The sequence below is a fragment of the Chinchilla lanigera genome, unplaced genomic scaffold (genome assembly GCF_000276665.1).
Source record: "Chinchilla lanigera isolate Chin_1 unplaced genomic scaffold, ChiLan1.0 scaffold00011, whole genome shotgun sequence".
NCBI classification, from domain to species: Eukaryota; Metazoa; Chordata; class Mammalia; order Rodentia; family Chinchillidae; genus Chinchilla; species Chinchilla lanigera.
This window is the reverse complement of record NW_004955412.1, coordinates 14,950,773-14,964,824: the sequence shown is the minus strand read 5'-3', so window position 1 is coordinate 14,964,824 and position 14,052 is coordinate 14,950,773. Positions and strand designations below refer to the sequence as shown.

The window sequence follows — 14,052 nt, the reverse complement described above, 5'->3', positions numbered from 1 at the left end:
CGGTGGTATGAGTCCGGCCCACTCTCGGACCCAGGAGCCCTGCCGCTCCCGGAGAACTCGCTGTCACAGTCATTCTTAATGTGATTCTTCAAAGCTAATCAAAGAACTGCTTAAAATTGACTACAGTAAAGATGTAACTAATTTAGATGAATCAGGGTATGGGCAATCTGAATTAGATAGAAGTCTGAATTACATAACATTCTAAAAGCAATTCAAATTACCAGATGTAAGAATACAAGATTGATCAAACCATTAAGGAGAATAAAATATAATAAAAAAAAACATTAGAAATGACACAGAGCTTCACTAAACAAGATTTTGTTTTTGTCTATGTTTTTTTTTATTCTCTTTAAAATAAAAAAAATAAAAGCAACTCAATTTTATTGCTTTTGAATCAAAGTAACCAGATTGAACAAGCAATGGTAGGTAAACCTACTGTTTTAGACACCAAATTGTAGACCCAATTTGGTGACAAATAAGGAAATATAAATATTATAGTAATTACTTACATCTAAATGATTCTTCTGAATTTTGAGCAGAAATTTAACTCCTTAAGTGAATTTAGTATGTCTCCAATGTTATGTAACATAGCAAAGATTTACTGAATATCTCTTACACACAGCATTAGAGGGAAAGTGAAATGTAGTTTTTGCCCTCAAAAAGTTTAATTTATAAATCTTGTTAGGGTGATGAAATGTACACCGCTAAACTGACCTCTTACAGGAAAGTTTTCTGATGAAAGGGGGTAGGCAAATGAAACCTCAACTCTAGTTGGATGCGTTCAAAGTGCTACCCTAATGAGGTTATACTGCACTTGAATTTATTTATGATTAAATCACTGTCACTCCCTGGACTTTCCAGCCTCTTACAGTGGTGTTTCTTGCTTGCAATGTTCTCCTTCAGCATATGCAGACAGACATTTAACCTTGAGTGACAGAGACTGGAGCTGACAGGGCCCCTGCAGCAGCCTCTCTCTTTGGTAAATGATACAGCATCAAGTTCACCTCACATCGGTCCTGCTGACAGGTCCTCACCATCAGATAATCATGTCTATGAATCCGCCAGTTCCTCAGGCCTGAGCAACAGATACCTGTACCATACAAAAACTCAACTACTTTTCAAAGAGAAGGTCATAGACGACATTCTTGTTTCAACTGAGAACTATCAGTCATGTTCCTTCACTAAGTAGCAGCTAATAAACATCTGTGTAAGGGCTGGGGATTTAGCTCAGCGGCACAGCGCCTGCATGGCAAGTGCAAGGTTGTGAGTTCAATTCCTGGTACCAGAAAAAAACCATCTGTGTAATGGGTTTTGCTCGGCATTATGAGAAAATGGAACCCCATGTAATATACAAATGTGCTGAAAGGGATTTTAGAAACTCAACATTTTGAGAAATTTGTACATCAGCTATCCATTTAACTCCAGTCACAGGATCTTAATCATATAGAGGGACTGATACAATGAAGAAGAAACTGTTAAGGAAAGTGTTACAGTTTTGATTAAAAAAAAAAAGGCTCCCAAAGGGCGTAAGTATTCAGAAGTAGAAGGTGATTAGATCATTGGAGCTCTAACCTCATCAGTGGATCAATCCACTGATGAATCAATAACTGAATGGGCTGTTATGAGGTAGGGGTTGGATAGAAGAAATCAGTCACTGGGCATATGATTTAGAAGGGTATATTCCTGGCCTCTTCCTCTCTCTATGGCTCTTTGCCTCTCTCTCTGCTTCCCAGCTGCCATGAGATGAAAAGTTTTCTTCCATCACACCTTTCTGCCACGGAGCCAGCTGGCCATGGACTGAAACCTCTCAAACTGTAAACTAAAATAAATGTGTTTTCCTTTAGGTGGCATATGTCAGGTCTTCTATCCTAGCAACAAGAAAGTGACCACCACAGAGAACAGCCTTTAAGAATGCACACCATCACCAAGAAAGGAAACTGGACAAATTGAGTGGTGGCTGAATCCTGAGGGCTTATGGGTCATTTCACTCCACGTGTTCCCCTTTACAGACACGGAAAGTGCCTTGTTACCACCAGTGATGGGTTACAGCTGACTCAGGTCATGCAGCGCTAACTAGGTGCATTCTTCCCACACCCTACTTCAGGGATTTCACCTTGGAAGCTTGGAGTCAGAATATGGTGGGAGTTTTTATACCATGGAAACAGTTATGTGCTATACACAAATCAGTTCCTCCTACACTCACAATGGGCCAGTAGGTAAATGTTTACCAGCCCACCAGTGGTATCACCTCACCTTGTCTTTGTTTTCACAAGTTTAGTGGCAAATGTTCCCTGAGAAAACCCCGTGGACACATGTGCGGTTCACTGACCTGGGCTCGGTTGGTGTACAGAACTGTCATATCCTTCATCTTGTCTAAGCCCTCGCTGTAGTTCAGGATGGCTGTTTCATAGTCACCTCTGGCAAAGGCTTTGTTCCCCTCTTCTTTTAGGGCTATGAGAATAAATGTCACACAGGTAAGTTCTCACCACAGAGCAAAAAAGTCCTCCAGACTGCAGCCCCTTGATTTTCTAACTGTACTCTGAGGGTCCTCTGAAGGTCAGCTGTCACTGACCCAAAAAGATGTGTCACTCATTTCTCTGCAGATATTTCAGGCCTTGTTTGTTTTTTTGTTCCAAATACATTCTAAGCACTCTCAGCAGCCTTTCAGAGAAAGTGACTACATCAGGGTTCAGAGTCATTCCAAGCTTGCCACAAGACTGAGGCTATACATCCACGAAAGAGGCAAAAATTCTTTAAACTCAAAGATGTACAAGTCTGTGCAGTTATTAGCAAGAACAGAGAAAATAATCTTACATTAATTAAGAGGCTTCTTCAACTTTATCAGTGACACTGACAATGCTAATTTTAATATTCAAAGCTTTGATAATAAACATTCTATCAGATATTAACAAGATCTACAGAGGACCCTACTGGGAGACCTAAATGATGAGCGAGAGGATAACAAGGCTCAGCACTTTCTCAGCCTTATTTAGAAGGGATTGAAAAGCAAGAGTAGAACCCCATTATGCAATAATTATTTTTGAATATGTATTTATGCTTGAGTTATTAATATAAAATTATATGTGATTATCATCCCATAGTGTTAATATACTCCTTTCTTGAGAATGATTACTTTAGGAAGAATTTCACTGACACACAATGGATAATAAATGATGTTTATCTAGATAAAACAAAACAGGAAGGTCATATAATTTTTTAGTAAGTACAGGTGTAATCATTTATACCTACAACACATGTACTACTAGGTAATGTAAGACAACACTGAAAGGATTCTTTTGACATAGGTATCTCACCCCCAACATACACAGAATGCGTCTTTCTTTTTTGTTTCTCTTCTCCTTTCCATTATCTTTGTTTTTCTTCTTTCATTTTTCTGACTTCCTCATTGATGCCGCAGGCTAGCCAGTGGACCCTTACCCCATCTCACTACACCTCCCAAGCAGTGTGTAGGAACCTGATCCATTAAGCCCACCCATACGCTTTAGAAGCAGGCTGAGTGCTCATTGCAAGAAGAGCAGAGAACAGTGCACTGATGACTTCTGCCTGGTCAGGTCCCACTGCCACAGGCCTATCATAAGACAACTACCCGGTGTCCACAAACATTAACAGACAGGCTCTCACGTGCTCTTCCATTCCGAAGCATCTCAGCTATTAAAAAGTAAGGACTGACAATTACCGTCTGCTAAAACTTTGTTTTCCTGTCTTCTCTTGGCTCGCTCCTTTGCATCCTTCTCCAGAGATGCCAAGAAGGCCTCTGACGGCGGAGTAATGTCAAATATTAGGAAGAAAAACCCAAATGATATAATCAGTTCTTTAGCTCAAATGCAGGAGAAAAGTACATCAGAGCTTTCCAGCCACACTTCTCATGCATATACATGGCAGCGCACACACATGCACACACACACACATCCGAGGCAACAACAATGCCATTTTTTTAATTTGACATTCAATAGAATCCGTGTGATGTATTATTATACATGATGGCTACAATTATACTTCAGTTTTGAATTATGTCTTTTAAAAAGGTTTCCTTTGAAGAGAGATTTTTTTGTTCCATTTAGCATAATGAGTCTCGAAGCTGAGCAATAGAGGAAATATCTAGATCCCCTGAGTAGCTAAGAGTAAATCGGATGATACAGAATAACGGAATTCAGTGTACAGAAGATTGGTCAGCAGGGAGTACAGGGGTACCTCAGTTCACGAAATTAAATTTGTTCCAGGATTCTTGAAAAGATGGCCATGTTCACGTGTTTGTGGAAAGATGGCCATGGTCGTGTTTGTCACCTGATGTAGAGTTTGCCAACAAAAGTAAAATTTTGCCACATGTTCCTATTTGCAAACCAAAGTGTTCCCAAACAAAAACATTTGTGAGCCAAGGTAGAAAAAGGCCTCTGAAAACAGTCCCCTCTGACCACTGGAACTAGAAATGGGTGATCACTGGGTTTTTGTTCATGAGTTGTGTGTTAGCCCTGAGGCTATAATTTAAGGGTCCGGAAGTCACAATGAATTCTGGTCCTAAGTAAATAATACACATTGGGAAGAGAGATGTTTCCTTACCTGGGTTTATTTCATCTGCACTCTGCCAGACATAGGTAATCATAAAAGGTAAAGAAACAAATGTCAAAAACCACTCTCTGATGAACACACATGTAAACTAAGAAGACAAATCAATTAGAAATGAGAAGTTGGGTCATTTCCTCTAAACAACAACACTGAACGGTCCAAAATTTAGAGGCCCAGCATTATATTAGGAGATCTCACTGTGGTCACAATGTGGCTGAGCCTGCAGCCTTGATTCTGAGGGACCCCAGCTGTAGCTCTATATGTTGGAAACAAGAATTCAGAGAATATATTACCTTAACGACATAGTTTAAATATGGCACACAAGCTTAGGAGGAAGAGAGACTGAACATTCATTTAAACAAACCCACAGGGCTGTTTACTGTTGATCTAGAAAGACTGGGGGGAAAATCAGAGTTTATACTTCCTTATGGAAAATAAACCTAGTGAATCTGAGAAACGAATAACTATTTCAGATTTACTAGACATTTTGAGATTAAATTATTGTCTCAGAGTAAGTCTCTGTGATATCTCTGCTTACACAACTCCATAACAGAAAGGGAAACCTTTACAGCAGCTTGCGGAGGGCTTATCACGGTCTTGTTCAAGGTTGTCCTGCACTCGTCCTCCTCCTGAGCTTCCTCCATCAGCATCAGTCTCTTTTCTGTCTGGTGCACCGCTTTCTGTTGTATAACTGGATCATCAGAATTCATCTCCTGAATTAAAGTGGCTAGAGGAGAAACCAGATAGGAATCAATCAAACAAGGTCTTCAAAAAGAAAGATTCCATTCATTAGAAAGGATGCTGTGGAAAATTAATGGGGAAGATCTCAGAGTTACAAAACAGGCCAGGTGAAAGCGAAGCGAAGCCAAGCAATTAGAACCAACGTGAGACAATTAAGCACAGGATTTGTTTTGTCTGGAAAAAGCTACAAAAGAATTTAACTCTGGGCTTCAAGGAAAGAGTTTTAAGCCATTGTTCAATTCAATTGTAATTTATATAGAGCTTATTATGAGTTACATATTTATGCTGAATGCTATTGATAAAAATCAGTTCAAAAGATCATTTTTTACAAGCTTACGATCTTGTGCTGGAGACAAACATGTACATAAGTACAGGCAGCTCTGAAATCACAAAGCAATGGCCTTAATCACCCTCAACCCCTGCTTCACTGTTCTGCCTACCCAGGTTAGGGAACTTGCTCTGTCACTTCGGGGCCATCCTGCCCAACACTCAGTTCCCCTGCTCACCGCCTCTGCACTCCAACTCCAAATGAATCTGTTCACTTTATGGCAACCCCAGATGAATCTTACCATACATCCTCTCAGCCTTTACTAGGAATGCTGAGTACTAACAGAGAAAGACAGACGGACAGATGCCTTGGGGAACTGGTGTCAACTCAACCGGAAATTGGTGATGCCCAGCCATCTGTGTCACCCTAGGCATGACATTTTAGGGGTGGCACCCTATTACTCTCCCAAAGCTTTTTTTCCAGCCATCTAATTTGCATTTCCCTAATGACCAGAGATGTTGAGCATTTATTCAGTCAGATAGGAAAGGAATGACAGCTTCCCACCATCGAACCTACAAGCATATCCACCTGTGCTTCCTGCCGCAAAGAAAAAAGTGTTTCCTCCTCTTATACGAGGTTAATTGTTCATACTTTGCTCAGGATCCCACTATTGTGTTTCACACAATTAAGAACTTTACAGTGTCAATTAAATAGCTCATCTTGACAATATTTTCAACCTCTTCCATTTGCCCAGCTCCCACCTAAATGTATTTATATGCTTTAAATGTCTCTCAATCCTGTCTCATCTCCTTCATAACTAAATTTCTTATTTTCCCCTTTCATTCCCTTCTCTCCTCCCTCCTTTTGTCTTTAGATACCCTTTCCAGTTCAGGAAAGATCAAGCTTCCTGTTTCCTATGGCCTATTTTTTATTTTTAAAAATTATTTATACATCAGCCTCATATAAAAGAAGTTATGCAATACTTAAACCTGTGTGTATGATTTATTTCTCTTAACATGATGGTTTCAAGGTGCATCTGCTTTCCTACAAATGACTCAAATTTAACCTTCATTATGTCAGAGCAGGGCCGGGTATAGGGCTCAGCAGCATAAGTGCCTGCCTGCTAAGTGCAAGGTCCTGAGTACGACTTCCGGTACCAAAAAAGACAAAACAAAACAGTATTAGCATTATGTCAGAGTAGTACTCCATTATATATAAATAACAGATTCATCTGGTAATGGATATACAGGCCACTTGTAAGCTTTAGATATTATGAGTTGTGCTGCTATAAATGTGGGTGTATATGTATCACTGCGTCAGGAGGCCTTTACTCCTTCTGGAAAGATGCCAAGAAAGGGGAATAGCTAGGTTGAATGGAGTTTCTAGGTTTAGTTTTCTGAGGACTCTCCATATTGATTTCCACAGTGATTGTACTAGTTTACATTCTTACCAACCATGAAGGGTATATTTTCCCCCACAGCCTCACTGGAATTTGTTCTGTTTTTTTTTTTTGTTTTGTTTTTTTTTGTTTTTGATGACAGCTATTCTTTCTGGAGTAAGATGGAATCTCAGTGTTGTTTTAATTTGTACTTCCCTAGTGACCAGAGATGTCAAGCATTTATTCAAGTACTTTCTGGTCATCTGTACTTCTTCTGAGAAGTGTCTATTCATTGCAGTTGCCCAATTTTTGCCCAGGTCTTTTACTTGGGGGAGAATTTATTTTTTGAGTTCTTTGTAGATTCTAGATATTAGACCTCTGTCAGAGTAGCTGGAAAAAATTTTTTCCCATTCTGTAAGCTGTCTCCTCATCCTATTTACTGTTTTCTTTGTGTGCAGAAGTTTTACAATTTGATACAATTCTCATTTGTTGATTCTTGATGCTATTTCTTGTGCAATTGGAGATCTGTTTAGAAAGTCCTTTCCGGTACCTACTGTCAGGGACCATAGATAAATGGAGACTAGGGGGTGTCCGCGGCTGTCCTTGTCCTGTCCCTACAGCCAGATTGGAACGGGAAACTCCCTGCTTTCTTCTGGTAACAACTGAAGCCCTATGGCCAGTGAAAGGGGAATAGCTAGGTTGAATGGAGTTTCTAGGTTCAGTTTTTTGAGGACTCTCCATACTGATTTCCATAGTGGTTATACTAGTTTACACTCTTACCAACCATGAAGGGTGTATTTTCCGCCACAGCCTCACTAGAATTTGTTGGTTTCTTGTTTTTTTTTTTTTTTTTTTTTTGATGACAGCTATTCTTTCTGGAGTAAGATGGAATCTCAGTGTTGTTTCAATTTTAATTTGTATTTCCCTAGTGGCCAGAGATGTCAAGCATTTCTTCATGTACTTTCTGGCCCTCTGTACTTCTTCTGAGAAGTGTCTATTCACTGCTAGTGATACTGTGGCAGTAAAACTTGCTGAGAGTAAGAATCTTTATGGCCATGTAGTAGCAATAGCAAATAGTCTCTCCTGAGGAAACTACAGTCTCCTTATGGCTCCTTGTCTCATCCTTGCAAGAGTGCTTTGCTCTTTTCGTCAGCCCACTGTTCTCGCCATTACCATTCCCGGAGCACTCACTACCCTTCACTCATTGTCCTTGACACAGACATAATAAATACTGAGGTTCTGGCTGCCCCATGGCCTTTGTTCCCTGTGAACAATCGGTCATCCCAGATCCCCGTTGCATTGCCATTCTGTCTCTTGTTCTTTCTTTTTGCCATGTGCCATAACACCTTGAGGACACTGGGGACTCACTGCAGGGGTTCCTCATACCTATGATTTCAAGCATTTTACCTATTTTATCTCCTAGTCAATTAGGTGTTTCTGTTTTAGTACCTATTTCATTGATTTATCTTTATTTCATTTTGGTGCATGGTGACAGATATGGGTCTAGATTCAACTTTCTGCCTGTGTATAACCAGTTTCCGCAGCAACACTTCTTTAAAAGGCTATCTTCCCTATGTATGTTTTTGGTCCCTTTGTCACAGATCGAATGGATGAATGTGCCTGGGGTTGTTTATCTCCTGTTCTGTTTCATTGATCTAGTTGTCTGGTTTTGTTCTAGTGCCATGCTTTTTTTTTTTTTTTTAAATCACTGTACCTTTGTAGCATAAGTTCAAATCTGGGATTATGAGCTTTCTTGCTTTGTTTTTGTTGCCCAAGATTGCTTTTGCTATTCTGGTCTCTTCTGGTTCCATGTAAATCTTACGATAAGTTTTTCTAGTTCAGTGAGGAACACTGTTGGTATTTTGATCAAAATCAAATAAAAATTTGGACAATATTCATTTTGACAACATTGTGACCATTTTAACAATATTCATTCTGCCTATCCGGGAACATGGCAGATCTTTCCATTTTCTGATGTACTCACTGATCTCTTTTTTCAGAGTACAATAGCTTTCATTGCACATGTTTTTCACTGCCTTGATTAGGTTAATTCTTAAGTATTTAATTTTCCTTGATGCTATTGTGAATGCCAGCGTTTTCATTATTTCTCTTTGTGAATTCATTATTAGTGTATAACAACACTCCTGATTTTTGTGTGTTGATTTTATATCCTGCTACATTGCTGAATTTGGTTATTAGTTGTAGAAGTCTTTTGGTAGAATTGTTTGGGTCTTTTATGTAGAGGCTCATGTCATCTGTGAATAAGGATAATTTGATTTATTCTTTTCCTATGTGTATCTTTTTTATTTCTTTCTCTTACCTGAGTGCTCTAAAGTTTTGAGTGCTGTATTGAATATGAGTGTTGATACTGAACATTCTTATCTTACTCATAATTTTAGAGGGAAAACTTTCAGTTTTTCCCCATTTAATATGATGTTGACAGCAGGTTTACTATAAATGGCTTTTATCGGGTTGAGATAAAGTGCTTCTATACTAGAGTTTTTATCACGGATGGAAGCTGGATTTTGTCAAAGGTTTATTCTGTGTGTACTGAGATGACCAAGTGACATATTTATTCATTTGCATGTTGAACCAGCCCTGCATTTCTGAGATGAAGCCAACCTGGTGATGATGTATGATCTTTTTGATGACTTGCTGCATTGTGTTTGTCAGTATCCTGTTGAGGAGTTTTGCATGTATGTTCATAAAAGGGACTGTCTATAGTTTTATTATTTGGATCCTTGTCTGGTTTTGGAATCAGGGTACTGTTAGCTTCCATGAATGAGTCTGGAAGTACTTGAACCTTTTCCAATTCACTAAAGTGTTTGAGAGTATTGGTGTTATATCCTTTCCAAAGTTCTTGTAGAATTTAGTGGTGACTCCATCAGGTCCCTGGCTTTTCTTAGCTTATAAGTATTTTATTACTGCCTCAATTTCATTGCCTGTCACTGAATTTATTCAGCATTTTGATGTCTTCTTAGCTTAATTTTAGTAATTCATGTGTCCAGGAATCTGTCCATTTCTTCAAGACACTCCAATTTGCTGAAGTATAATTTTTCACAATATTTATTAATGACCCTCTTTTTTTTTGGAATCTATTATGATTTTGCTTTTTGCATTTCTAATTGTATTGATATGGGCCTTTACTTCCCTTCTTTTCATAAGTTTGGCTACAGGTCCTTTCTTTCTTTCTTTTTTTTTTTTTTTTGGTCTTTTTGAGACAGGGTCTCACTATGCATTTCACGCTGGCCTTAAGCTCACTTTGTAGCCCAGGCTGGCCTCAAACTCCTCCTGCCTCCCGAGAGCTAGGATTATAGGTCTGTGCCACCATGCACATGTTTTTGTTTCCTTCTTTTCATAAGTTTGTCTATTTTACTTATTATTTTCAAAGAACCAGCTCTCTGATTTTTTGCATTGCTTTTTTTATTCTCAACACTACACTTTCACAAATGATCAACTGTACAAAAAATTAACAAAAAATTTGAAAGCTGAGTAATAACTTCAAACAAATGCACTTAATAGTTATCTACACAGTGTTCTGCTCTACTATGACAGAACACACACTTTCCTCAGCAGCAGACAGAACTTTTCCAAAGCAGACCACATATTAGCCCATAAAGCCTGCTTAAACAAACACAAAAGAAGAGAAATCATCCCATGTACACAGATCATAGCAAACACATGGAAATTACAACTAAATTTCTTAAAGGTGTTTTTCTTATTTCCATTTCTTCATTTCCCATTGACTGTCCAAGGAAACTCATTTTCAAAACTTTAGTTGTAAAACATTTTAAATCTACCAAAAATATAATGGTCGGCTATCAGTCATTTAAGAAGTCCTGCTTTGGAAAGGTGGCTGAAGCAATAGGAGCCACTAGGAAAAGCCAGTCTCACGTCCTGGCAAGGGACCCCAAGAGTGGCATGAAAGCCAGCCCCAACTACATGCATGTTTTGATGAGTGCAGTTCCACCCATCTTCCTGCACTGCACATTTTCCATCTGTTTGTGTCATGTCTACAAATATCCCTTAGGCTAAAGCAAGTCAAAGACTAAGCAGTGAAGAAACAGGGTCTGCTCTGAGGGAATGAAAGGAATTAGTGAACAGTTTTGCAACCTACCAGACTCTTTGTTATGTAAGTTTGTTCTTTGCAGCTGAATAATATTCCCCCATGTGTGCATGGATGCATGTGCATTGTTTTCTGTTGCTGGGCATTTACGCTGATTCCGTATTTGCCTATTGTGCGTTGCGCTGTGATAAGCAGGGGCATGCAGGTATCTCAAAAGCATGCTGACTTTGATTCCTCCAGGTGTATACTGAGAAGTGGTAAAGCTAGATCACACCATAGTTCTATTTTCAGTTTTTTGAGGAACCTCCACACCTATTTCCACAGTGGCTGCAGTAATTAAATTCCCGCCAACAGTGTAGAAGCATTCCTTTTCTCTGCATCTTTACCAGCATTTGTATAACCTACTCTTTACTCTGAATATGTTTTAGAGATTTGTTCCTGAAACATATGATTCCAGGTGATTCGTTTTACTCACTACATATACCGTGCTATTAATGATAGATACCAAAGTGGTTTATTTTTGCAGTCAGTATATGTGAACTGAACACTTATATATACACGTTATATGTTCTTCAAGAAGGGAGTACACCAATTTTCACTCCAGCAGCAGTGTAAGAAACTTCTCATTCCTCCACATTTTTGTTAACATTTGCTGTTAAATTGTTGCCAACATAATGGATGGGAATGAACTCATGAATGTTTTGATTTTCAATTTGCTGGATATGACTGGGATTGACTATCTACTTCTATTTGAAGACCATTGGGATTTCTTGTCTATGAAATGGCTGTTCCTATCCTTGGCCAGTTTTCTCTCTCTCTCTCTTTTTATTTATTTATTTATTTATTTATTTACTTACTTACTTATTTATTTAATCTTTTTGAGAGGGTTTTGGGATGCAGTTCAGGCTGGCCTCGAACTCACAGTGATCCTCCTGCCTCAGCCTCCCAAGTGCTGCGATTTTAGGTGAGCACCACCATGCCCAGCCTTGGCCAGTTTTCTACTGGGTCATTTGTCCCTTTTGTATTGGTTTATAGGATTTCTTTATATATCCTGAAGCATTTTTATGTATGTGTACAGATCTCCATGGGTATAGCCTATCTCTCCACTTATTTTTATGAAAACTTTCATTGAAGAAATCTAAAAATTTGTTTAATATGGTAAATACACCATATTTATATCGTGATTTATATCTTTTCTGCTGTTAAGCTTATGAATATACTTCTTATTGTGGCTTCTAAAGTCTTCAAGTTTCATTTTTCTCGTGAATGTAATTAGTGCTCCTACAGCTGATTTCTGGGTAGCACGGGAGCCTCATTTGCTGAGGATTCCTGCCTTCCCCACTGATGTGCCTCATCATCCCTGTTACATGGGGAATCTTTTCTAGGCTCTGCCACTTTCCACTGCCTTGTTTTTCTTTTGCAGCACTGACAACTCCATGCATTAATTACTACAGCTTTTAATAGGTCTTGCACAGTAAGGAGAGTTGTCTCACTAGTGTTTCCTGCAGAATTTTCTTGGTTATTCTTGTCATTTGCTCTTCCATGTGAACTCTGGAATAAACTTATTGAATTTTACCAAGAGCCACTGTTCGGATTTTGATATAAGTTGTACTGACAGGGTAAAATAATTTGAGAACTTACTGTTTTACCAAATGAGTCTTCCTGGCCATGAAAAAAAAAATCTTCATTTATTTAGATGTTTTTATCTATTATAATTAAAGTTTTTATAAACTAAACTCCATAATTTATTCTAATTTCATTAGTTTCTCTTTATCAGTTCCAGCATGTCAACAAAGATACCACATTACATTTAGTCACGCCTCCTCAGGCTTCTCCATGCTGTGACAATTCCTCAACTTTCCTTGTTTCCCATGACCTTAACAGTTTTGAGGCAAAATTGTCAGGTTTTACAGACCGTGCTTCAATTTGAGTTTATCTTATGTATTTCTCATGGTTACAGTGGTGTCACAGAATCTGGAGAGAAAGAGAGCAGTGTGTAATATCAAGGGTACACGTTACCAATGTGATTTATCATGACATTAACCTTGGCTGTTTGTCTAAAGTTGTGCTTGTCAGCTTTCTTCCACACTAAAGTCATTTTTCTACACTCCCCTCCTTTTTGTACTGTATTCCTTGGAAGTAAGCTACTAAATGTACCTCATACTAAAAGATTTGAGGGTTATGATCCCCCTCCTGCAAGGAACATCATCTATATAAATTATTTGGACTTCATCTGAGTGGGAGGTTGGCCTTATTTATTTACTTATTTATTCCACGACTTTTATTTATTTATTTATTGTTCAGAGGGTTTTGCACATAGTTTAGGCTGGCCTTGAACATAGTATGACCAGGCTGGCCTCAAACTCAGAGCAATCCTCCTCCCTCAGTCTCCTGAGTGCTGCGATTACAGGTGTGCACCAGTGGCTAAGCCTTCAGTCATTTATTTATATCAGTGTGGACTCGTAGACACTTACTTTATACTTTGTATTATAATCTAATAGTACACCGCTTAATTTGTTGCTCAATTTTTTTTCCAGTTTTGACTAGTGGGATCTCTTTCAATTAAATTTTATAATTTTATCCATGAAGGGCTCACATGATTTTGATAGATTTATTTTGGGATTGTAAGTGAAGTCTTCACTGACACCAGAATTTAAAAACAGAACTAGCACAAGATCTAGTAAATTATCTGGGTACACATCCAGAGGAAAAGAAGTCAGTACGTCAAAGAGACATCTGTACTCCCATGTCTATGCAGCACTAGCTCCAGTAGGAAGGTAGGGAATCACTCAAAGTGTCCATCAACAGATGAACCCCATGTTGTTTTTTTTTTATTACTTGTTATGGTCTTTGATTGTTTGATCAATCTTACATTCTTACGTTCAGTGGACCGAGCAACTTCGCTGAAGATAACAGTATGTAATGTAGCAACCATTGTTAATGCCTATCATTCTGTTTTGAGTTTACGCATCATTTTTGTTGTTTTTGTGTAGTTTTGACTTTGTCTTCATTGTT

The 14,052-nt window shown here is 38.6% G+C and overlaps 1 protein-coding gene across 4 annotated transcripts in view; it reads right to left on the bottom strand.

Moving 5' to 3' along the window:
* Positions 1–14,052, bottom strand: part of Ttc12 (tetratricopeptide repeat domain 12) — a 66,324-nt gene that overhangs the window by 46,736 nt on the left and 5,536 nt on the right. For all 4 annotated transcript variants that reach the window (XM_005378139.2, XM_005378142.2, XM_005378141.2 and 1 more), the window contains exons 3-6: positions 5,148–5,311; positions 4,579–4,600; positions 3,698–3,775; positions 2,330–2,451 (exon numbers count right to left, since the gene is read on the bottom strand). In XM_005378139.2, coding sequence (XP_005378196.1) covers positions 2,330–2,451; positions 3,698–3,775; positions 4,579–4,600; positions 5,148–5,311 — 386 coding nt within the window. The remainder of the gene's footprint in view (positions 1–2,329; positions 2,452–3,697; positions 3,776–4,578; positions 4,601–5,147; positions 5,312–14,052) is intronic.